Here is a 24,162-nt window from a genome sequence, read left to right on the forward strand (position 1 = left end):
AATGAACATTCCTGATCACGTTTACTGCCATTTCATAATGAATGAGTGATTAAACTAGCCATTTTGAGGGGATTAATGGAATTTCTGGAACTTCCCCTTGTGGGACTAATAAAGGCACATCTTATCTTATCTTATCTTATCTTATCTTAAACATTTTCATATTCAAAACTTCCAAAACAAGTACATTATGGCAGAGTTAACAGACTGATGTTCCTCCATTTAACAGAATATAGGCCTACTTCCACACTGCAAATTAATTATTACAACAATAGAAGCGTTCAGCAACTTGCTCCATGTTGAAAGCCTTGAAATGCTTGAATTGCAGGTGATCCAAATGAAAACAAAGGGAAAAAAAGTCAGATGGATGCCTTAACCCTGAAAGACCTAAACAGCCAATGGCAACCAGGGGCATCTACTGATCCAAAGTGTTTAATAATTTTGGAACCACTAATTCTATCAATACACTGAATAATTCAAGTGAAATGCAGTTTCTTAGCTTTTCAGTGGTATTTTATTTGGGCATTCAGAGGAGTCTGTAGTGGAAACACTGTCATCTACTTCAGCATTCATCAACAAGAAAAGCACTCAGAGAGCGCAAACATCCGCCAAGGCAGATCAGTGCCCCCCCATCCCCCACCCCCGATCACCACCAAAATGTAGTCATTTGTTCCTTGTGCCAGTATCAACATTTCCTGAAATTTTCATCCAAATCCGTCCATAACTTTTTGAGTTATCTTGCACATAAACAGACAGACAGACAAACCAACGCTGACGAAAACATAACCTCCTTGGCGGAGGTAAATATAGGAAAACACTTGATTTTCAATGAAAAATACAAAATGTAGAGGATGGTAATTATAATAAATGGCAACAAATCAAGTAGCAAAGGTTAAGTGTCAAGAAATATACTTTTGGAAGTTGCCATAAACATAGTCTTTAATGGTCTTTAAGAGTTAAAACTACCGAGAAATCAGTTAGTTGTTTCTAATGTAAGCGTCTCTTTCTCTTCTGCTTCAGGTATGGTCCTGTGCTAATGGCACACTCTGTGCTTTTTGTGACGAGAGCGCCCCCTGTGGAGGGGAGGGATGTGGAGCTGGATGTCCTGAACTTCCTAAACTCCTTTGGGGAGGAGAACAGCACGGCAGAGAGATGTTACCGTGCACATTCCCGCAGCAGCGTCCTCCAGGGTTTGCCGTTTGGAGGAGTGCCCACAGTGCTGGCCATCAACGTGGTGCTCTGGATGGTACAGACTCCACACACTTCCATACGCAATCACACTGCGATTAACACAGTTTACACAATTAACTAAAAAAGCTAAATGTATAATCACCAGTGTGGGGGAGTATTCTAAATTATGCCAAGAGATGAAACACATTCATCGTCTTCAACATGAAGCTTGTTAGCCATTATTTATATTTGGACTCATCTCTCCTTTGTATACTGCTGCAGCTTACAGAGCCTAGACAACAAGGTTTCTGAATATATCCAAAGCTGCCAGCACCCTACTGAGAAAATTTGAGGAGCTCTGAACCAAACAGCTAAGGAGTGATACACAGTCAGAGGTCTGCTTTTGTATGAACACAGTGTCTAATGGACAGGATCTTCAGTTTAATCAGGAACAACAGCATCAGGTCTGTTGTGTGTGTTAGCATCACAGGTGTGAAAAGAAAGCAAACGTACCATGTAATAGTAACATGTTAATACATACACATACATGTCTTTCATTTTTACATTTAGCTTTTATTTAACAATGCGGCTGATGTAAGTACAGAGAATGAAAGTGATGTACAGCACATACATTTAATCAACATACTGTATGTAGTTGTTTTTCATAAAGTCAAGTACAGAGCAGAACATGACCATTTTAAACTGTTCATCAAGTTTATTCATATTTATTTCTCTCAATGTATTTTTCCTAGAAAAACTCCCTGTAGGTGAAAACTTCCATCAGATCGGGGTTTTTGCAGCTCCATATATGAGCTGATATCCAGAGGCCAGTCATATTGTCCAGTGTTCCAGGTGGTTTAAGGCTGAGGTTGGAGGACCTGTGGACTCTTCAACATTCATACATAATGATGTTGTTATGCTGAACCAGGCCCAGCTGAACCAGGCCTTTCTTGGGACCAGGAGGCATGCTGGTCTCAATGCATTTCTCAAGGAGGTTATAGGTCTGTGGATGGGTGGCAGCAGAAGTAAAGGTGGAGGAGGTGGGAGGAGCAGTTGAATGAGCCCAGGATGGAGGCAGAGGTGTGGTGTTCAACCCCTGGACCCTCCTGGACTCAGTCCCACCTTGGACCTCCTGGTGGAGACTCCTCCTCCTGTCATTCATCCATCCTTGACCTGAGTCCTGGGAGGTCCTGCTCCTGCTCCTTCACCTCCTTCTCCACTTCTTCCATCAAGTCTTTTTTCCACCTTCTGTCTTCCCTGGGTCTGTCCCTCTCTGCCTTTAATGATTCTTCCTCTTTTTTGGCCAAAGTCTTCTCCTCCTTCATTTTCTGGATCAGTTCTAAGGTCTGGTCTTTCTCCTCCCTTAGCTCCTCCACTTCCTTCTTGAAGTATCTTACCTTCCTGTTTTCTTCTTGGGCTTTGTCTTTCTCCACTTTCAGCCTTCTCCTCTGTCAGGCTCTGGACCAATTCTAATGCATTATCTTTCTCCTCCCTCAGCTGAGGGAGGACCTCTAACTGTCCATCCACTTCTTGTTCTTCATCGTTAAGCTGCTTCCTCTTCCTGTTGAGCTCTTCAGCCTTATCCTGGATTTTCAGCTTGTTGGATCTGAGCTGTAGCTGTTCGTCCTTGTCCTCCAACTCTTACTCCTGTTCATGAAGATCTGAGTTTCTCTGGGAGGACAAGATATTCAGCCTGGAGATGCTCTCTGTCCTCTGTCCATCCTGTTTCTTCTGGATGCTGTTCATCTCCCTCACATGGTCCTCCATCAGCTGCTCCAGCTTCTGCTTGTGGTCACACTGCATTTGCTCACGTACCTTCTCAAGTGCATCAGTGAGCTTCTGTTGGTTTTCTGACAGTTGTGGCTCAGGTTTACCGCTAATGTAGCTACATTCATCTTCTTTCAGACAATGTGATGACCAAAGCCCAAGGACTTACACAATGTGAACTCTGAGTCTTAAAGTGGCAGGAGTTCCATCCAGCTGACCATTAACCCCAAGAATAAATCGGAGCAGACCATTCTGTTAAAATCCACTAAAACTCACTTTTTTATACCAATGGTTTTCACACAGTTTACCCTAAACCTATGTAAAATATATATCAGTGCATTCAGATGAGTCTCATCTTCCTCACAGTGAAAACATTTTGGTGATGAGGGATAAAACCTCTGACTGAATAGCTTCTGTTTGAGGGCTATCCCATGATAGAGCTCCCAGCTGTCACTGTAATGTGTCAGTTAACAGAAACATGTTTACACAGGAACAAAACCACTAATATGATGGACCTTCCAGATAGAGCTGAAATGATTAATTGACTCAAATCATTAAAAAAAATAGATTCAATCACAGTTTTCCTGAGCCGAAGCTTCATTTCCTTAAAACCCTAGAATGTGTGGTTACAAATGCTTTATTTGTGTCTCACTGCTACTTCATCTGTCAAAAGCAGTTTGAGAAAATCCACCAACCATGACTCAAAAAAAAAAAAACATGAAAAATATCTCTTACCCTTTAAACAATGGAGTCTGACAAAGCTTCCTTCTCTGTTACTGTGAAGTTTTTTATTTGTCACTCACAGACCTCATAATATTCAGATCATGTAACATATTTCCAATAGATAGAAAGAGTAAAAGCCACATGTCACATTGATCTACACTGTTTACAAACATGCTTGCATATTTTTCCCAATGTTTCTCAGATAATAACAGGCTCCACTTTCCGGCGTCGATTAACTAATTTCCGCTGACGGGCCTTGTCATCTCGATCTCTGAGATTCACTCTTAATCCTCCACCTCATGTTTTAATTGGCTCATTTCATCACTGCCTGGTTGTCAAGACAACACAGAAGGTTGAACACTGTCTCTTAATGACAAGCATGAGTCAAAGCATGCTCCCCCCTAGGTGATGGGAGCACGCCTCTGCATCAGTTTCATCATCATACAGAATAAATCATCTGTGGGACTTGAGGAGAGTGTGCCCACGCATCAAGACGAAACAAAGAAGCAACGGGCACTAGGAAAACAGCTCCATCATGAAAAACTTCTGTATTGAAGATTTTTGGTCCGTGCCGCTTCATGTAAACATGCTCATTACTAATCTCCAAGTCTTAGTCAAGGTTGTCCCAGTTGATTACATATGATTCAGTAAAGAATAAATCACAGAAAATTAGAGTTAGCTTTCCTCTTGTTAACACAGCTGCCATCCCCACCCACCAAACCAAACGTCTTTAAGAAGACAAATGACTTAGTGATTAAATGCTCTAATTAAAAACAAACATTCATCAGCACTTTTACTCCATTTGCATTTGTCAATATTCACCCATCAGTCTTTATGCTTTTAAATGTTTGCTCGTTGTGTGTTTTTTAACCATGGCTATTTAGCTTCAATCTGATATTACCAGCTTTAAAAAGTGGTTTTGTTCATTGTGTTTTGTATTTTGCTCTCTCTGCTTGTGTTAAATTTGGTGCAATTCAGATTTATTCTCGCTGTTGACCACGTTTGCCATTACTGCTCAGTGTGTGCATGGACCTATCTCTGGTAGTTTCCAAGACAACCACGTACTACTCTAAAGAAGGACTATTGCTCATTATTGCTGCCGCATCTTAACCTGTCTGTTATTTGTGAGCTCTTTATTTAAACCCATTCTCATCACGCAGATGGTAAGGGTTTGATTCCAATTGGGGATACATTTATGTTTTTGTGTTGTGTTACAGTTCCTGTTGCTCATCTTCTCCTGTTTAAGGAAGGCTGCCTGGGACTATGGCCGCCTGGCTCTGCTGATGGAGAATGACAGGTAAATCCCTTACACCAAAAAGATCTGTTACACCTGCTGGTCTGTAAGCCGTGTCAACATTTAAAATGGAGATGTAATCCTCACTGGAACCGCCTCAGAGGCCTGATGCTGCAGCCTTCAGTTCCCTCTGCTGAGCATCAGTGGTACTGCGGAGGAAGGAAGTCACTTTGCTTCATTATATCTGAGTTATAACTGCAAAGTTTTATCCATTGTATCCACACACAAACAGAGTGATATCTATCTATCTATCTATCTATCTATCTATCTATCTATCTATCTATCTATCTATCTATCTATCTATCTATCTATCTATCTATCTACAGTTACGGAAAAAATCATTAGCCCATCAAAAGTCATCAAAAACAGTGGTCGATCGATCGATAGATTTTTTTTTTATTAAGCTGCAGTTAGGGATTTTTTAAAATCATGGTTCATATTTAGAACATTTATGAGACTTAAATTAATTGTTTTATCTGAGCAATAATCCACAACTAGCAGCAAATCTTGTCGGATTAGAACAAAATCATGTCATTTTTTCTCAACTAACTGGTTTAAAATAGTCTCTGACTGTCTTAAAGAACCTTTTAATTTACTGTAAATCAATTTTCTATTGATTAATAAGCCCATTTTAGCACAATGTTGATACCATAGGGTTGAAAAACTGAGTCAGGACCAATCCTACATTTGGTTCTACTGTGTTTTTTCTTTTCCTTTTTTTTCTGTGCGACCTGAATTCTCTCTCTAGAGCAGTGTGGGCTTGATTAGTTCAGTGGCTTCATAACACCCGAGGGCAGGCAACATCTGTGTGTTTGGTCAAGCATCCCTCTCTCATAGTAATTCAGTTATTCTGCTTAATTTGACATGCTTTTAACTGTCAACAGCATAGCTTCGCTACAGAGAAATATCCACAGACTCAATCATTTCAATCAATCAAACTCAGTAACTGCTTTGTTTACATTTTCTTCCATCGTCAGTCTCACGTCCCTGTTTTATGGTGAGCCAAGTGAAAAAGAAAAGTCTCCATCAGAATCCAGCCCCTCTGACTCTGAAACCAAGGACATGGTGAGTTTTACTCAGTTGAACTGAACCTATTTTCATCAGCTTTTAACCTTAGACCTGAAGAGAAATTTCACATCAGTTAAATGTACCCTTTGTTCTCACCATAAGAAACAATCTCCGTTTTTTCATATCTAAAACATTTTTGCACAATGTCTATTTTGTATTTACCTTATTCATTTATACCTGAAAATTTTAATGCAGATTAAGAGCTACAAAAAAATCGTATAAATAAGTCCTGAAAATTTCTCAAAGCAAATATAAATCAGGCATTAGTTCCTTTTATTAAGTACAGCAATGTTGATGTCCTTTCCTGATTTCAGAAGAAAACTCTCACTGAATTTACAGAACTGACATTCATTTTTGTTTAAATGTCAGTACTTTTATAACATCAAATAAATTGCAAAAACACTACTGAAAAATTATCAAAGATGTCACCAAATTTAGGAGTAAATCTGATCAGTGTAACTGAATTCAGCCCCATAAATTTCTATTATATATTTTCATTAAGGACATTACTTTAATAAAGATTGTTCAATAAATAGGGTTTGAATGTGTAAAATGCTAAAGAGCTGGAATGGAATGAATATATGTACTATAGTTTTTTTTTTTAATATGGAGAATTCATATTAAAAATAGTATCTTTCAGGAACCAGTAATTAAACAAAGGTTGAAAGTTATTCAGTCAGATCAAAAATAATCAAAAGCTGCTGTCAAATAAACAAAGCCTGTCTAGACGTAGAGAAAAGTCCTTGTAAACCAGCCTACCCTTCATGGCTAAACTCACTGTCCTAACTGCCTGAACATTTCTGGCCCACATTGTTTATAAATCTGCCTAAAGACGTCATTTCTGTAGAAAAAAAAAAATAAAAGCAACAGAATTAATATTTTATCCTACGTAAAAGCTTTTTATTGGCAGAATATACTGGGTTTGTAAGCACCAACATTTTGACAAGTAACTGTACTTCAATTTCATATTTTTCTCAGTAATTGTAACAGTTGACAGGTACATTTATTTTGTAATTTAACTACATCACCCTTCTTCATGTAATTTATAATCCCACCATTACCCTAATTTGCTATTCTAAGGTGCCACGCTTAATTTATCCATGATTTATTGATGTCTAAAAGTGCTGCAGACTGCACTTTTGTAATAAAGTCCACTTGTCTAAAATGGCAGTGCATCAACCCTTGTAAGAGGAAAGTTTGGATCATGACTCAGCTGGACTGTCTGCGACTCCTTGACACCTGTGTGATAGACTGAGGTCATGCCTTCATGTTTATAACAGTGTAAGACAAAGAGTCAGACTGGAGTCATCATCCAGTGCCTACACAAAGCTGAGGCTGCAGTAAAGTGGTTACTGCATCTCCAGGCTAGACCTATTAAATCTCCCTCTCTGTGAGGCCTTATTATTATGCAAATTGTGGATGCATGCGAGTACCCAGATGTGGTGTGCACAGACTTGCTTACATGTGTCATTTATTATCTTTAATAACCAATCCATTGAATGTTTTATGATTCTCTTCTCCTACCAGGGCTTCTGCTCGTGGCTCTCATCACTTTACCATATGAAGTAAGTACACAAAGCAGTTGCCCTTGTAATTTCTTTCCCTAATCTTAGCTTCTATCCTTTTATTGGCCGCCGTCTTCAAAGCTGATGTCACCATCAAATGTAAAGTGTAGTGTTATATCTCATTTAGCAGCAAAAACAAACGAGTCTGGGCTCATGCGACCGCTGGTGCCGTGGTTTCACATTGAATATTTGCACTTGCTCAAGTCTGACGGCACACAACAGATTTAGGCCTGTAAAAAAGTAATTTCCACAGTGTCCATGGTTTCCATAGTATTATGGTGAAGTCTGGATGCTTCTGTTTTTAGCTCTCGTGCCAGTGGCTCACCCCGGGATCCCTGGGAAAGTGCAAACCCACCCTGCAAGTTCTCAATGTGTGGGCTGTCAAGAGACCGGCGTGCATGTCTTCTTCTTTTCCATTTTTTTTTTTCTGTTTTGACACTGGGTTTCCTGAATCTCTCGCCTGGTAACCACAACTACTGGCATGAAAGTAGTAGTGCCATACTTTTTACTCATGATGAGGCTTAAGCTGTCAGTCTGTTTATCCTGGCAACAGACTGGATACACTTATAGAAATTGCGTCACTGACATCCTAACATCAATTTGCTAATTTACTTTTTGTCTGTCTTTACAGTAAGTGTGACATCTCTGAAATAATGCCCTGATTGTGTCTCTTCTTTCACATTTGTTCCGTAGGGATGAGGAAATCCGTAGCAAATGCGGCATAGACGCCGTCACATACCTGTCCTTCCAGCGCCACATCATCCTGCTCATGACGGTGGTTTGCCTGCTGTCTTTGGCTGTAATCCTGCCGGTCAACTTTTCCGGGAACCTCATGGGTATTTTGGTGCTCATATGTTGTTCCAGCCAAATGTTTGAAAAGCAAAGGGATATCCTTAACTGCAGGAGTGGCCAGGCCACACAGAGACAATCACACACATCGCATCTCACACACATCTGCACAGCAAAGGATTTACAGCATAAAAGGACAAAAACAAAACACTGAAATAAGATGTTTCAAAGGCAGAGTAAGATTTTTTTTTTTATTGTTGAAGATGATTTTCATATGCACATCAAGAGCCAAACTACAACTATTTCACAGTCAGTTAAATGCATAAATAAACAAAGAGTGGATTTTATATAATGGGAGTTTCTTGCATGCTGGTGACAGTTCATCTGGTGCTTTCCCTAAGTGGCACTATAGAAATAGAAAGTGCTTCATTTCCTCTAAACATACACATGTAGGTGTCAGGGGTGGGATGCCGCACAAATATAGCTGCTAAATAGCAACAGAAATGTGTTCTGGCAGTTGTGTGCTTATTTTGAAGGAAGTGTTGAGTAAGCCATTCCATAATAGGATGAAGGCAGGCAGGAGCCATTATGGGGCCTACAAGGAGCTGTGGCGTCCACAGAAACTCTTTTATTACTGCAGAGCTGTCATCTTATGGACCAGTGTGTCACCATAGTCATTAAATAAACCAACACCCTTTGACAGGCTGCCATAGCAACAGCAAACAAAGGCAGTCCATGTTAAAAAAAGTTAGACATCAATGTGATGTTTGAGTTTGTTTGTGAGAATTCATTGAAATGAGTGAGATGTCATTAAATCATTGGAAAATGTTTCCTCTGAATAGTAACATTGCTTCATTGTTGCCTCACCCTCCAGACAAAGGAGGAGGGGTTCCTTTAAGTCATTTAAAACATTAAAATGACTCGTTGTCTGTCATATTTCATTATTTCTACAGGAGACAGTCCTGAAAACTTTGGAAGAACAACACTGGCTAATGTTAGTGCAAAGTAAGTCTAATACTGCATAAATTGCATAAAATCCTATGAAATATCACAGATCCACGAAAAACACCCTGTATTATGTTAACTTAGAACAGTCTTTTGTTCCTCGCAGGGACCGTTTTCTGTGGCTCCACAGCATTTTTGCTCTGGTCTACTTTATCATCACGTTGCTGTGTATGGCTCACCACTCGATACGGCTGGAGTACAGAGAAGATGACAAGGTCTGTCACCATTACATGACTGTTTAACCATCAGAGCCAGCCTGTCCACCCTCCTATACAAGTCCTTAAACACTATTTTTAAAAGCATGTTGAATATTCGGATCATTTAAACTTCTTCCCCATTAAGCATATGACTAAAACTAAAGCTCTATTCACACAGGACTAGTGTAACCTCTGGTTAGACTCCCCACATCTGTGTTTCATGTGGCACATTCACACAGAATGAGTAAAGTCTGTGTTTGACTTGAATTTACTGACAGTACCCCTTGGTTTTGATTTGAAGGCCAGTCACAGATAACTGCTGACAGAAAAAGGTTCTTCACTGTAGCTGTCATGTCATCCATCAATCTTTTCTGATGTCGCTCTTTTGAAAGATTTAAGTTCCCTCGCTCAGTGAACATCCTTGCTATATTGCAACATGAGCCTTGTGCATTTCCACCTTAAGACTTTGATTTATCACCACCAGTGCAGCCTCCATCATCCTTGACAAGAAAATAGATGGGATAAATGCGTGTCGGAAACAAAAAAAACATTGCAAATCCCTTTAAATTACAGAGATGTTGATATGCACAGGAGAAATATTAATCCTCTAAAACCTAAACAACCACCAGTGACCAAAAGCATCTACTGATCTAAAATGTTTAATAACTTCTGAACCACTAATCCTATCAATACATATAAATAATTCAGATAAAATGCAGTTTCTCAGCTTTTCATTATCATCAGATATGAACCATTTGGATGTTCAGAGGCCCCGTAGTGAAGGTGGAAACAGTAAACACATCTAGATCAGTAAATTAAATATAGTAAAACACATAATTTTCACAAAAAAATGCACAGGATAATATTATAATATACGATGATACATGAAATGAATTGAAGGAAATGTTAAACGTAGGGAAAAATTCATTTGGGAGTCACCACAAAAATCCTTCCTACCCTCACTTGTGAATAAGATCCCAAAAAAATAGTTCTATGTCTTTATTAATACAGGACCTTGTTGAGCGAGTTGTGGGAAATTGTGGTGCTTTGTTTTTATGTTGTTAATGACCCCAGGAAGAGTAGTTGCTGTGGTGTGCAGCAGCTAATGGGGATCAAAACGAATAAACAGATAAACCTCTGTGTTTGCTGAAATAGTGTTGGTAATTTACTGTAGAATTTTTAGTTTACAAATCACAGACATGGCAGATTCACATGGGATGAAGATCACTGGTAATACTAGGATTACACATGCTGCACTAGAAGAAGAATAAATAAAGACTCACCTCACTGCAGTGTTACAAGATTATAAGAGCTTTTGTGTGTTTTATGTTGCAGGTGGCCAGGACACTGATGATTACCTCCATACCCAGAGAAATCTCTGACCCAGGGCTGATCACCAAACACTTCCAGTACACTTTTTCTACTTTGTTTCATTATTAAGTCATGCAAAATTATCTGTTTAAGTCATCTTTAACTCATTCTTCTTCACTCATAGTGAGGCCTACCCCAGCTGTACTGTCACTGACATCCGCTTCTGCTTCAATGTCCACAAGCTGATGAGGCTGGACCTGGAGAGGTACAGTAACTGCTGCAGATTAAGGCCAAACAGTGTGTGACTGGTCTGACAATGCTTTGTTCTGCAGGCGCAAAGCAATGAAAGGCAGGCTGTATTTTGCAACAAAGGCCCAAAAAGAGGGCAAGATTATGATCAAGACTCATCCGTGTGCTCAGATATTTTGCTGTGACTTCTGCGGATTCGAAAAGGTAAATATCATCGACGTAGCAAGGATTAGTAGAGAGATGCTGAGCTTGTGCTGCACAGAAATACCTTTACCACTTGATGGCACTGCAATCCAAATGTAGTTAAATGTGAGGACAACAGGATGTTTTGTCAAGCTGGAGTCTTCTCTGAGAGTCAAAGTAAGTAGTATGTGCTCCAACTTTTTGTGCAGGTGGATGCAGAACAGTACTACAGTGAATTAGAAGAGAAACGGACAGATGAGTTTAACGCTGAGAAGAATCGTATCTCCATGAAGAGGCTGGGCATTGCCTTTGTGACTTTTCGTGATGAGAGGATGACTGCTGTGTGAGTAAACAACAGCCTTGTAGATCCTCTAGTAACAGTCCATAATCCCTGTAATTCATCATATGTTTTTTTCTTTAATAATTTGAGTTTATCAAGCTTTTTTTTATGAGCAACAGCAACATCATTCAATACAGCCACCATGTAAATGTTCTACAGTATATGTGTCACAGCAATTCCATATAGGAGTCTTTTAAGTGACATAGTCTATAGCAAAAAAGGGAATCAGATGAGTTTTAAGAAGTGGAAATGCAGAGGCAAAGCACCAGACACTCACACTTATCCATTATTTGTCCATTTTAGAAAGTATAAGTCATTTCTCAGTGTCAGTGCAAATATTTTCCAATTATCTATTCTAGATTGGCCCTACCTGTAAAGACACAATAAGTAATTGAAATTTTAAAAAAGAAAAGAAAGATATTTGTCATTTCCTGTTGTTTCTCCTGTAAAATTACCCCAATAAAGTACTACATATGTCCAAGGGATCCGCAGGTTTATAATTTTTGTTTTTCCAGGTATTTTCCAAACATAGTTTTTCTTATTAAAAAAAATAAAAAATCAAAAAATCATGGGAATGAATGCTTTTAGGTCCCAAAAAAGAGTTTGTTTGACATGTTCTTTGGAAAAAAAGGATTCATAAAGTAGATAACAAACAGGAAGAAAACTCCAAGCATTAAAATACCTTTATTCTCACGGCATGATTATATATAGACCTTACCACATTTTATCTTATGTTTTTTTGTAGGATTGTGAAGGACTATAGTCGTGTGCGTTGCCGTCACAGAGCCCAGCAGTCCAGCATCACCACCGTGGTACAGTCTCACAAGTGGGGGGTCAGCTATGCACCTGCTCCCAGTGACATTATCTGGTCAGTCCTGTCAGTTTTCTTTCTATCCTAAAGGTCGACCCACTTGGTCAAATACACACTTGTTCCATGCATTTCTATTGTCTTTGTGCACGGTTGTATATCCCATCACGCTTCAGGGGAGATGTATGGTTTATCCTGGCCGTGGCACCATTTTATCATAGTGCAGACAACCACCCACACTCTCACTCACATCCACAGGGACTGTAGAAACCTAATCTGCATGGTTTTGGACTGTGGGAGGAAATCAGATTACCCACTGAGATAGAGTTTGATGTAATAGCCCATTTTACAAGACTTATCCATCATCCAGACATTACATTCCCTGTAATTAAGCCTGACATATTTGGTATCTTTGGAAACCTCTGGATCGTGACAAGAATTTAAACCGAAGATCTGTTTGTTTGAATCATCTTCTTGCCTTTGCAACGTTTTGTCCCAGCTTCGAACATGTATAAATTCCACAAATTATTCATACCTTCATATGCTTAAGATCACATTAAGCATGAGCAGTGTTTTTAGGAGATCTGCGTGGAATAACAGCATTTCAAGTTCTTGTCATTGATTGGATTAGCTCTACTGCACGTTGTTTCTTATCTTGGAAAGCAAATAAAGCAGTCCCAGTGAGATTATGTAACAAACGACTGATGCATATGTATGGGAGATTAACCACAAGAGAGGGATAGCGCTAACTGTTGGTGCTTCATGCCTGATTGGCTGGAGTGTGTTTGTTCTTTCACTAACAAGGCAGCTGGAGTAGGCTGCAGGGTTGAACAAGGACTTTTGTTCCTCAAAGCCAAGTGCTGAAGTGTGCTGTAGCCAACCTGCTCAAAAAAAAACAAAAAAAAACAACCTCTTAATACATTCAGTAAAGACTTGTCAGGAGTGTGAAGTGAGCTGGTTTTTGTGTTAACTGTCCACCCCACTGGACTTATATCTCCCGTCACCAGGGAAAACCTGTCAGTGTGTGGATCTCGCTGGTGGCTTCGCTGCGTCCTCCTCAACATTCTCCTTTTCCTGCTGCTCTTCTTCCTCACCACTCCCGCCATCATTGTCAACACTATGGACAAGTTCAACGTCACGAGGCCTGTGGAAAGTCTACGGGTCGGAGTTGAAAATAAGTTGAAGCGTATGATCTTTTTCTGCTCCATTCTGGCCCCTTTTCACTCTTGACTTTTTATCTCTCCTCTACAGAGCCCAGTTATTACCCAGTTCTTCCCAACACTCCTGCTGTGGGCATTTTCAGTCCTCCTGCCCTTCATCGTCTACTACTCAGCCTTCTTTGAGTCCCACTGGACCAGGTACTCACCAGTAATGACCCTGTGCTCTCTCTCCTCTCTCCTATGAAATGGAAATGCCTGTCCTTTACTTCTTCAAATGGACCCTTCATGTGTGGTTGCCTGTCTTCCTCTCAACTCTCATTTCATTTTTTCCATCTCAGTGTTTTTCTCTATCACCCTCTTGCTCTTTTTACTCTCTCCCCTCTCTCCCTCCTTCTCTCTGTCACTCTCCCTGTGCCGTTATTCTGGGCAGGTTGTCATAGAGATCTCCATGTGAGGATAATGATATGCACAGTAGCCAGACACCATGCGCAGAGGAGCAGCGCATGGTGACTAGCAGAAGGAGGAGCAGAACAACTGTGCATAAGGAGACAACCTCATGCAGCACCTATGAGCACCCTTTCTTTACATAACCACCCCCGCAAACGTGTTGTGCAGGCGTGATGTGCGAAGGAGTGAATGCAAATCAACTGTTTACTGGAGTGAAAACTGTAGTTCGTGCCAATGAACCCAACAGGCCTGTTAATGTAAAGTCAGCTGACTGTGCATGGTTTTACATAATTACATGAAGAGTATAGGTATGTTTTACCGTTGCACCATGACACTCTTATATCATATTTGTGTTTATTTGGTGTTTGTTGTCAGGTCTGGTGAGAACCAAGTAACGATGCACAAGTGCTTTTTCCTGCTGGTGTTCATGGTGATCATCCTGCCATCACTTGGTCTGTCCAGGTACTTCAAAAACAGATCGCAGCTACATGTTGTAACACTTCTGCTTGTAGGATTTTTCTTTTGAAGCGTTTATATTCTATTCTCTCTGTAGTCTGGACCTGTTCTTCACGTGGCTCTTTGATGTCAACTTCTTGGATGATAGAGATGTCAAATTCCAGTAAGGCTCTAAAAAACACTGAGGTAATAGAGCTTGTTTTAATAGCAATGAAACACTCAAGTATCAAATTTTTCTCTGTGTAGGTGTGTGTTTCTTCCTGACAACGGCGCATTCTTCGTAAACTATGTGATTACATCCAGCCTGATCGGCACGGCGATGGAGCTGCTTCGCATCCCGGCGCTAACAGTGTACGCAGTCCGCCTCTGCTTTGCCAAGTCCCAGGCAGAGCGCATTCACGTTAAAAGGGTTAGCTCAGCGTTTCATACTTATCTCAGCCTTTTCAGAATTGAAAGCCATCTCTTTTCAAGATGAAATGCAACCAATATATTTGCTGTATATCTATCTGTCTATCTATCTATCTATCTATCTATCTATCTATCTATCTATCTATCTATCTATCTATCTATCTATCTATCTATCTATCTATCTATCTATCTATCGTTTGTTTTTTTTGTTTTTTTTACCAATATGTGTGTTTTATCTGCAGAGTCAGGCCTATGAGTTCCAGTTTGGCCTTGAATATGCCTGGACTATGTGCATCTTTGCCGTCAGTATGACCTACAGCATCACATGCCCCATCATTACTCCCTTTGGTGAGCATCCACTCTACTATTTTGTAATCTATCTCCATCAACCTCGTCCCTCTTTTCCATCTCATCTCCCCTCTCTGACCCATCGCCCTCCCTGTTGGTCATGTGTGTATGTGCGGTCTCTCCTCACACTGTAACCTCACTCTCCTCTGCTGCCTGCCAGTCCAGTGCAGACTGTGTGAATTTGCTGCTGTAGTCCCAGACACCCAGACACAGTGAGTTGCGAGCCAGACGCCCACTCTGCTCCTGTCGCTGCCCAGAGCTCACCAATCTTCTATTTACTTCTGCAGTCAAATACTCAGCCTGAACTGGTTATGCTATACATTACAAGCTCGCTTCTGCATGTATTTCACTATATCTGTTTTGGCATTTTGCTTAGTTTTCATACACATTACCGGCTGAGTTAAGAGTTTTCACAAATTTTGCCAAAATATTAAGTTGTAACACATTTTCACAACTTTCCTCAGAACAACAATAATCGCTCTCAGTTTTCTCGTGCGCCACTGGTCCATTCAGTGTTTGAAGTGTTTGAGGACTTTGGGATGCCCTAGTGTTATGTGTGGGTGTTGGCGGAGGCTGGATGGTTGAAAGAACAAAATATAATACATTACTATGAGGGCATTGCCAAGGTTTCTCTTCTTCTCTTTTACATTCAAATCATGAACAATAATATGTCATTTTAATTGAAGTAGTGCACAGAGGCATATATATCTACAGTTCTTACAGGCTCCCATGTTTTCCAGTGACTTCACTTATAGAGAATGTTGTCCTGATGTTCCATACATCAGCCATCATGTCTGAAAATGATGTTGATACTATTTAATTTTAAATGTCTACTGATCATTCTCTTAGTGCAGAATTTGAAGCCTGTTATGTAACACTATGTTTTATTATAGTTGTTCTTATCTTATCTTATCTTATCTTATCTTATCTTATCTTATCTTATCTTAAAGGTGCAGGAGACTTTCGTGACCAATTTTTCATCAGATCTGTAAAACCTCAGTCATAGCCTAAGTATCATGAATCTGTAAGTCTTTCTGTCATTACTCACCTGAATCTCTTGCATTACGGTGAACAATTTCTTAGTGCCATCCACCATAAACAAACTGTGTGTTTACAAACTGACCCGGGAGGTGACTCGGGCATCTTCGGAATTTTGTCGCGACGTGTATTGTGGGAAGCGGAGGCTCACGCAGCCACCTTACAGCGGCAGCTGGAACAGACACGATCAGAAACAGCAGGAGCTCCCTTCCCTCTATGCATATTCCTCCAGCCGTTTCCGCGTTTTTGCGTGTTTGTTTCATCCATATAATACCATATGGTCGGGCTGCTGCTGCCGCTGTCAGGTGGCTGCACAAACCTCTGTTTCCCACAATGCACGTTACGACAAAATTGCCCAAGTAACCTCCTGGGTCAGTTTGTAAAAACACGGTTTGTTTATGGTGGATGGCACTAAGAAATTGTTCACCGTAATGCAAGAGATTCAGGTGAGTAATCACAGAAAGACTTACAGATTCATGATACTTAACTGAACTAAACTGAACTGAACTGAACTGAACTTATCTTGTCTTATCTTATCTTACCCATTCACAAGTTAACAAGAAAAAATGTTTCCACAATAAAAGTATTGAAATTTTCTCATTTTTACATCACTAATAAAGAAAAAATAATTCATAAGCAGTAGCTGGCTATTGTTTTCAAGATACGGTATTGATGTGAAATGTGAAATTCTATGAAATAATGACAGAATGGTATTATTCAAAAGCAATGATTGTCTCTTAACTACCAGTCCTATCTATGTCGTATAAATATAGATAAATCCTACAGTAACAAAATGTAACAAAACTTTATCATTTACCTTTGTCGTTTGTTTTCCCATTCATTTTATCAAAGTATATAAGATTTAGGTCTATATATGTTTGTGTGTCTCAATGTGTCTGTATGTTTTGTGTGTATTTTTGTAGATTATGTATGCATTTTTATTTTTTGAGTGTGTAATTAAGCTTACTTTTCTTTTCTTTTATTATTGTTCATTCTATCACTGTGTTCTATGGTATCCCATGACACGTTCTTATGTCTTGGTATTCTTGTTCTGAGAATCCATTCCGGTAATATTGTATCCCCTGAAATACTGGACTTCATTTGTTAAATGGAAATGAAAATGAAAATAAAAATATGATCACAAAAAAAAAGGATTGTAAGATTTAGGTCTTTTTCTCTCTAAAGCAATTCAGTTCTAAAAAAAGTTGCAGCTGATGGATCTTTGGTTTTATAATGCTTCTACAGGTCTTCTCTATGTGATTCTGAAGCACATGGTGGACCGATACAACATCTACTATGCATATGTTCCCACCAAACTCAACCAGCAGATCCACAGAGCAGCCATCAGTCAGGTCATCCTGGCTCCTATCCTCTGTATGTTCTGGTTGCTCTTCTTCTCCGTGCTCAGACTCGGTATGTCGTCACTGCTGGCATTCCTCTGTTGACGTTTCTATACCTTTGTATTATATAGTGATTACAGTGTTCCTTCTTTTCTCTTACTGTCACAGGTCCAGTGCATCCCATCACTGTCTTTACATTAGTGTCCCTTCTGTCCTGTATCACCTTTTCCCTCTTCCGCTTGTGCCTTAGGAAGCAACCAGACAAGTCAACAAGCTACCAGGTCAGCTGAAGATGCACTAAATGCTGCTTTGTTTTATACCCTTTTAGTGGGATTAACCCATTTACCTTCTGTGTTTTCTTTTGTTTCAGATGTCTGATCAGCCAGCAGAGGGGACGTTTACAGATGCAGAGAGGAGTACTGTAACATCCACCACTGCCTCCAGTGTACAGTACCATACTTTTCCCTTTTTAGACTTACAATAGTGGGTTTAGTTTAGTCTGGTTTGGTTTCAGAGATACCAATTAGTAGGGCTGGGAATCACAGAGAAGCTTACTATATGATACTATCATGATATGTTGCTAATTATAACAATAGTATCATAATACATTGGTGTGTTTATCCACTACATTGTGATGTCAGTTTCAAAAAATTTGGCAACCGAGACAAAACAGTGTAGCTACATCATTAATGCACTTCTTCAAGACAAAAACACACATAAGTGCCATCATTTTAAGAGGTACTACATCATACTGAGAGGAGAACACAACATACATATTTAAAGCAATGTATTACAGTCTACACCATTGCCCATAGAGTTTCAATACATTTTTGTTTTACCTCTCTGTGAAAGGATTTGACATTGAGATTTATTCTTGATAGGTAAAGTGTAACTGAGGCCCAGTATGTAATTATTGCACCTGGTCAAAGATGATTACTGATGTGTGTAAACAGGAATCGAAAGACAAATGTGTCTGAAAACAAATTATTCCAACTTTATGGGAAACAGTGTAGTATCCTGTATATTTCCTCACCAATTCTTTGTCCCACTCCTGCAAATTAGCATTGTAATTTGGAGTAGACATTCCCACTTTTCTTTAGCTTGGGACCTGCAAGATAAATATGGTGTCCCTTTGAGAGCTAAGTTTACAGAAATTCATAATGAAATGCAGTAACATTTACATTTTTACTGACTTTTCTGCAGTCAAAACACTACACACAGCATCTAAGAGCAACAGCTCAGTGAAACAAAAAAAAAGAACTTCTCTTATGTTTGACCTGAGGTTCAGAAGAGGCCAAAGCAGTCAGATCTTTTACTACAATAAAAATACTCCAGAGTATTACTACTCCATCATAAGTAAAAGTCTTGGGTTACTTTAATTTGGTAAAAGTATAGAAGTATTTTTAGCACAATGTGGATAAAATATTAAATTCAATGTATTTGTAAGGGTAGAGACTGCGATCTGGTAGGATCGGCGATTCTACCAGTAGAGACTCCGATCGTTGTCTCTACCAGTAGAAACTCCGATCAGAGTCTCTACTGGTAGAAACTCCGATCCTGCCAGTAGAAGGGTTAGGGTTAGGGTTAGGGTTAGGGTTAGGGTTAGGGTTAGGGTTAGGGTTCGGATTGGAGTTTCTACCAGTAGAGACTACGATCGGAGTCTCTACTGGTAGAATCGCCGATCCTACCAGATCGCAGTCTCTACCCTGACATAGTCATTGTGCAGAATGGCTATTTTCAATATGTTATATAATTAAATATGAAACTATTGATTTTTATAACTAACAAGAGCATTTTAAAACTGCAATTTGTCCACATAGCATCAATTTTAGATCATTTCTAGGCTACCGGGTATATATGTAGTATAGAACTGTGTCAAATCATCTATAATTTATTTTTTAACAAATTAAAAATGGGACTTAAAAGTGACAGATAAATGTAGTGGGGTATAATCATTTATATCATCTGATATATAATATAATTTAATACAATGCAATACTGCAGTAAAATAATATAGCAGTACAAGTATGTCATGTGTGTACTTCACCAGTTTACTGCATTAAATATACTGAGTTACAAAAAAGTATATTCACATATCATAACATTTTTATGCAATTTTGACCCAATGAAAAAGGTTCTTCAACCCAGTCTTGGAGCTGAACCTAAGTGTATGAAAAACAGCTTAAAGATATTAGCTTTCATGCTAATGCATCAATTGAAATATTTATTAAGTAATATATAATAAAAATATAAATGTCTCGTTTCTTTACTTATCTTATTGCACTTTCATAAACCTCTACCATTTGTGTGATGTTAAACAAAGATGTACTTGTAATTCAGTTTTTTAGTTCAAGTATAGGGTGGACAATGTGCTGAAAATAAGTGAAACTATTCTTTCATCTCTTACACTGATCTGATTGATTTACTGCACAAACATAAACGTTGTGTTCATCTGCTTCCCTCAGCTGTTTGTGGCATCTGTGTTGTTGGAGCCAGAACTGGCTTTGACCCCGATGCCCTCGCCGGCCCACCACAGCTATGGCGCCATGGCCAGCTCCCAGGGTTCAACTCACGGTCCGGTGGGGGAGGAGGAAGGGGAGGAGGACCACTCCCAGACCCATGAGACTGAGCTACAAGACCCCCCAGACCCTTACTGCTCCAGCCCGCTCATGGACAGCCCTGTTGGCTACCAGTAACACCAAATCCCTCAAGCTGATCTCCACATGTCCTTTACCTGAGGAACACAGATTGCTAAATGCCGCAGTGCTGCGTTTTCACCCCAGACCTCATACTCCAACCTAGCTGCCTCAGACCCTGAAAGTGGATGGGGCTTGTTAGAGAGGATGATGAAGAGGAACGGAGCTCATCACAGGAGCCAGATCTAACTATATGGACCGCATTTGTTGAAACATCTTACGGACATGAATCATAATAATTCACTGATGATACAGATTATATGTATAGATCTTTAGCCTTACCATTGGATGCTCCACAGCAGGAACCCCCTTCTCTTCTAACTGTAGGTGAAAGAACTTTTAGGTATCTATCAGACACTCGCTGTCCACGGGTGCCACTTGGACATGAGCGAGGGTGAAAGTTCCCATCAGAGTGGGTGGTGTGAGCAGGCTTGCCCCGGCAGACTGACAGAGTGGTCTGGGCACGGGTGATATCTGGTTCCTCCACAGCAGAGCTCAGGGAGGCAGAGGGTGAGGGCAGCTAGTTGTGAAGCCATCTGCAGTGAGAGAGCAGACAGACGGAGGGCCGAATGTAACTCAGAGATGTACTGTAATGTATGTACACTCTACGGAGGCATAAGCAGCTCGACTGTACCTGGAGCTCAGTGTAACTACTGTCAGTTTAAGTTTGATATTTTTGCTACAGTATTTTTGGTGTCATTGATATTGTGCTTTGGGTTTGGGGCCACTGGAGATTGGTCAAAGATTTGCAGAGCTGTCCCATCTCAAAATTTGGAGAATTCCCTCATTATACTGTTTTTTGGTTGTGTATATGATAAAAATGTACATTTATTCAGTTATTTTAGGTTGTGTGAGCTGCTGGAAATGTAGAAGCACATACTGGATTGTAACATTTTGGGAATATGAGTGTAGGTTTTTTGCCAAATATTGACCCTGATCTTGCAACTAAAGCTGGTATTTTGGATTTTTGTTGTGAAGACATGGCAAGTATCAACTATATTACCTTAGAGGCTCAAAATCTTTAGTTATTGTTCATTTGTTTACTGTGGGTCAAACATGTCTGTGATAAAACTGAGATTTGTCAACATTACAGCTCAAACAGTACCCGACTGTACCATAATGTCAGCTGCATTGACCTACTGTGTGATAATCTACTGCATGTTTGCTGTGTTATAAATGAGGTTTGCATTTCTATCCTTATTCTTACCATGAAGTTTAACAACATGTGCAAATCTCATCAGTTAACAGCCGGTCTGAGGTTTTGTTTTTGTTTTGTTTTGTTTTTTCATTATTTCTTCATTATGTAGTAGGTTGTGTTCTCATCAAAATGAATGTAATCCGATTATAGCTCATTATCATGTCTCTTGCTGTGCCTTGAAGAAACACTCCCTTTTGTGTGACAATCTAGCATGGCCTGAAATATGCTGCATGGACTGAAAACTAAAGAGTGAGAAACAACCGAGAGAAACACAAACTAGAAAAAACACAAAGCAAAAGCCTAATATCCTATCAACTACAGTGCTTTTTATTTTACTTAGCTACTGGTGAATCAATGGGTGTCAGTTTCTCTGGATGGAACACAAGCAGTGAACCACTCAGACAAAGCTAATTATAACAACAGAAGATCTGCTTACTTCAGCTGGGGCTTTTGATTGTATCACATGATCTTCATCTGCAGATTAAGTTTTAATTTTTTTTAGGTCACTTTCATCCATGTGAGCTTTAGAAAAGAGCTTGGTGTTTCTAAAGTTGAGGTTCACTCACACAAGTGTTGCTGGAGCTTCCAAAAATTTACTATAAACCCAAACTGGACAAGAGCATGAAGAACATGGACAGGCAGTGTTACCAGATGCATGATAATTATCATATTTGTACAGTCATTTTGCCCTCTGTACATTATACAATCACTATTGTCAAATACTGCATACAATAATGTGACCACTTTGTAACATTTAAGATTTTTAATTATTACTTAATATGATCAGGATCCTCTGTCTGTAAACGCAGTTCTTATCATAATAGACTGTTGCCCATAAAGTTAGAATAATTTTATTTTCAGACACATTCCTCTTTTCATTACCCCGCCCCCCCCAAAGGGGGGGCAAGGGGTATTGTTTTGTTTGAGTTTGTTTCTTTCTTTGTTTGTTAACACTCTAGCAGGAAAACTATTGGTTGAATTCATACCAAATTTGGTTTATATATTTACATTGACCCAGAACAGATCTCATTACATTTTGGGAACAGTAAGTGAAAGTTCAAATTTTTAATGAATTTCTTTAATCTTTTTTTTCCCCCAGTTACTTATAATGGGTGAAGTTTTAAATGTCTGTAGTAGCAAAACTATTGGTTGAATTCATACCAAATTTGGTTTATAGATTGCCAGTGACCCAGAATAGATGTCATTACATTTTGGGAAAAGTAGGTAAAAGTTCAAATTTTTCAGGATTTTTTAAAAATCTTTTTCTCTTCTCTCATTTACTTATAATGGCAGAAATTTCACGTCTATAAAAACATCAATTTTGTTTCAATGTACTTCAAACCTAGCACATATATAGAGGCAATTGATATGCTGACATCAGCTTGATAGATGATTTAAAAAGCTATAATCCCTGTGAGGGGCAGAGTTTGTTGTGCCTGGTACCACTTGTTCCTACTTACACACATCAGTAATCACCTTTGACCAAGTACAATGATTATACTGAGTCCCAGTTACATGTTATCTATCAAGAATAAACAACATTGTCACATTCATCAGGTAGAAAATATTTTATTCCAACTTTATGGGCAACAGTGTAGTTGTAACTAACACACATTCACTTATTGATCACTAATTTTAGGTATTTTACGTTAAATACAGTAACTTTTGAGCCAGTACAATATCAACATGCTTAGATACTGACTTGCATATGATAATATTCCTCAAAATAAGACAAAGTTTTAAGCCTCTGGAATGGCACTTTAACACATCTGGCAACACTGTAGAGAAATCTACAATCTAAATGTGCTCTTAATATTGGATAATTTAACAAAATGTATAATTACACATGGACTGTGAAAATTCATTTGCTGTGGAAGAGTGTGTGATTTGGTTAAAAGCTCCAGAATAAATAAATAGATGGGCCCACTAAGCTGAATATTATGTGTCTTTACTTTTTTTTTAATGTGTTTTACTTTTTTTTAATGTGTTTTGTGTTATGTCTTTGTCAACACTTAATCATACGGATTTTACACGATGAATGGTGAAGGTCATAAAATCTCTGTTAATGTTGTTTATCCAATGTTATCCTATTATACAGTGTATTCTCTATTATGTGTTTGGGTAAGTTGTTCATTGGTCAGTTCTTTCCTAAAACAGCTGAAAACCTTCTGGATGTTCAGTAAAGTTAACACTACTTTGTTTTTAGCTGTAATTGTGACACAGAACAAAAAATGTCAATCATCTGAAGTTGTATACCACTTGAAAAAGATTATTATTATTATTTTGTGTCTTTCGTATAATAGGCCTGTGAGTTTTATTTTCAGTTGTAGATTCATAATCCGGATGGCACATGACTTCATTAAATGACATGTATTTGTTCCGTCTGACGAGGGATTGAAATGTTCCTTGTGCTATAAAACAGATGAAAGCTGGCAGCAAAGAGAAAATGAAATGGTCATTGCAGTGAATTTTGAAGTAAAAAAAAAAAAAAACATCAAAGAGCATCTTAAAATTTCTTCCTCTGAACTGCCAACATGTCCTAGGGTTTCTTTTGCAGAGGGTTGTTTCACAGATCATTAAACTTACTTTCCTTTGAAAAATACAA

The 24,162-nt window shown here is 39.0% G+C and overlaps 1 protein-coding gene across 1 annotated transcript in view; it reads left to right on the forward strand.

The window, feature by feature from the left end:
- tmem63c (transmembrane protein 63C) overlaps positions 1-21,102 on the forward strand; it is a 29,849-nt gene extending 8,747 nt beyond the window's left edge. Inside the window, exons 2-23 of the mRNA XM_030127573.1 lie at positions 1,018-1,243; positions 4,875-4,954; positions 5,929-6,016; positions 7,547-7,584; positions 8,278-8,420; positions 9,327-9,378; positions 9,485-9,593; positions 10,911-10,984; positions 11,071-11,151; positions 11,219-11,339; positions 11,528-11,661; positions 12,404-12,526; positions 13,474-13,627; positions 13,718-13,824; positions 14,449-14,535; positions 14,627-14,692; positions 14,776-14,938; positions 15,180-15,285; positions 17,569-17,736; positions 17,832-17,944; positions 18,034-18,108; positions 20,129-21,102. Coding sequence (XP_029983433.1) covers positions 1,034-1,243; positions 4,875-4,954; positions 5,929-6,016; positions 7,547-7,584; positions 8,278-8,420; positions 9,327-9,378; positions 9,485-9,593; positions 10,911-10,984; positions 11,071-11,151; positions 11,219-11,339; positions 11,528-11,661; positions 12,404-12,526; positions 13,474-13,627; positions 13,718-13,824; positions 14,449-14,535; positions 14,627-14,692; positions 14,776-14,938; positions 15,180-15,285; positions 17,569-17,736; positions 17,832-17,944; positions 18,034-18,108; positions 20,129-20,359 — 2,523 coding nt within the window. The 5' untranslated portion in view covers positions 1,018-1,033 and the 3' untranslated portion in view covers positions 20,360-21,102. The remainder of the gene's footprint in view (positions 1-1,017; positions 1,244-4,874; positions 4,955-5,928; positions 6,017-7,546; positions 7,585-8,277; positions 8,421-9,326; positions 9,379-9,484; positions 9,594-10,910; positions 10,985-11,070; positions 11,152-11,218; positions 11,340-11,527; positions 11,662-12,403; positions 12,527-13,473; positions 13,628-13,717; positions 13,825-14,448; positions 14,536-14,626; positions 14,693-14,775; positions 14,939-15,179; positions 15,286-17,568; positions 17,737-17,831; positions 17,945-18,033; positions 18,109-20,128) is intronic.
- The last annotated feature ends 3,060 nt before the right edge of the window (positions 21,103-24,162 follow it).

The sequence above is a fragment of the Sphaeramia orbicularis genome, chromosome 22 (genome assembly GCF_902148855.1).
Source record: "Sphaeramia orbicularis chromosome 22, fSphaOr1.1, whole genome shotgun sequence".
Classification (NCBI taxonomy): Eukaryota; Metazoa; Chordata; class Actinopteri; order Kurtiformes; family Apogonidae; genus Sphaeramia; species Sphaeramia orbicularis.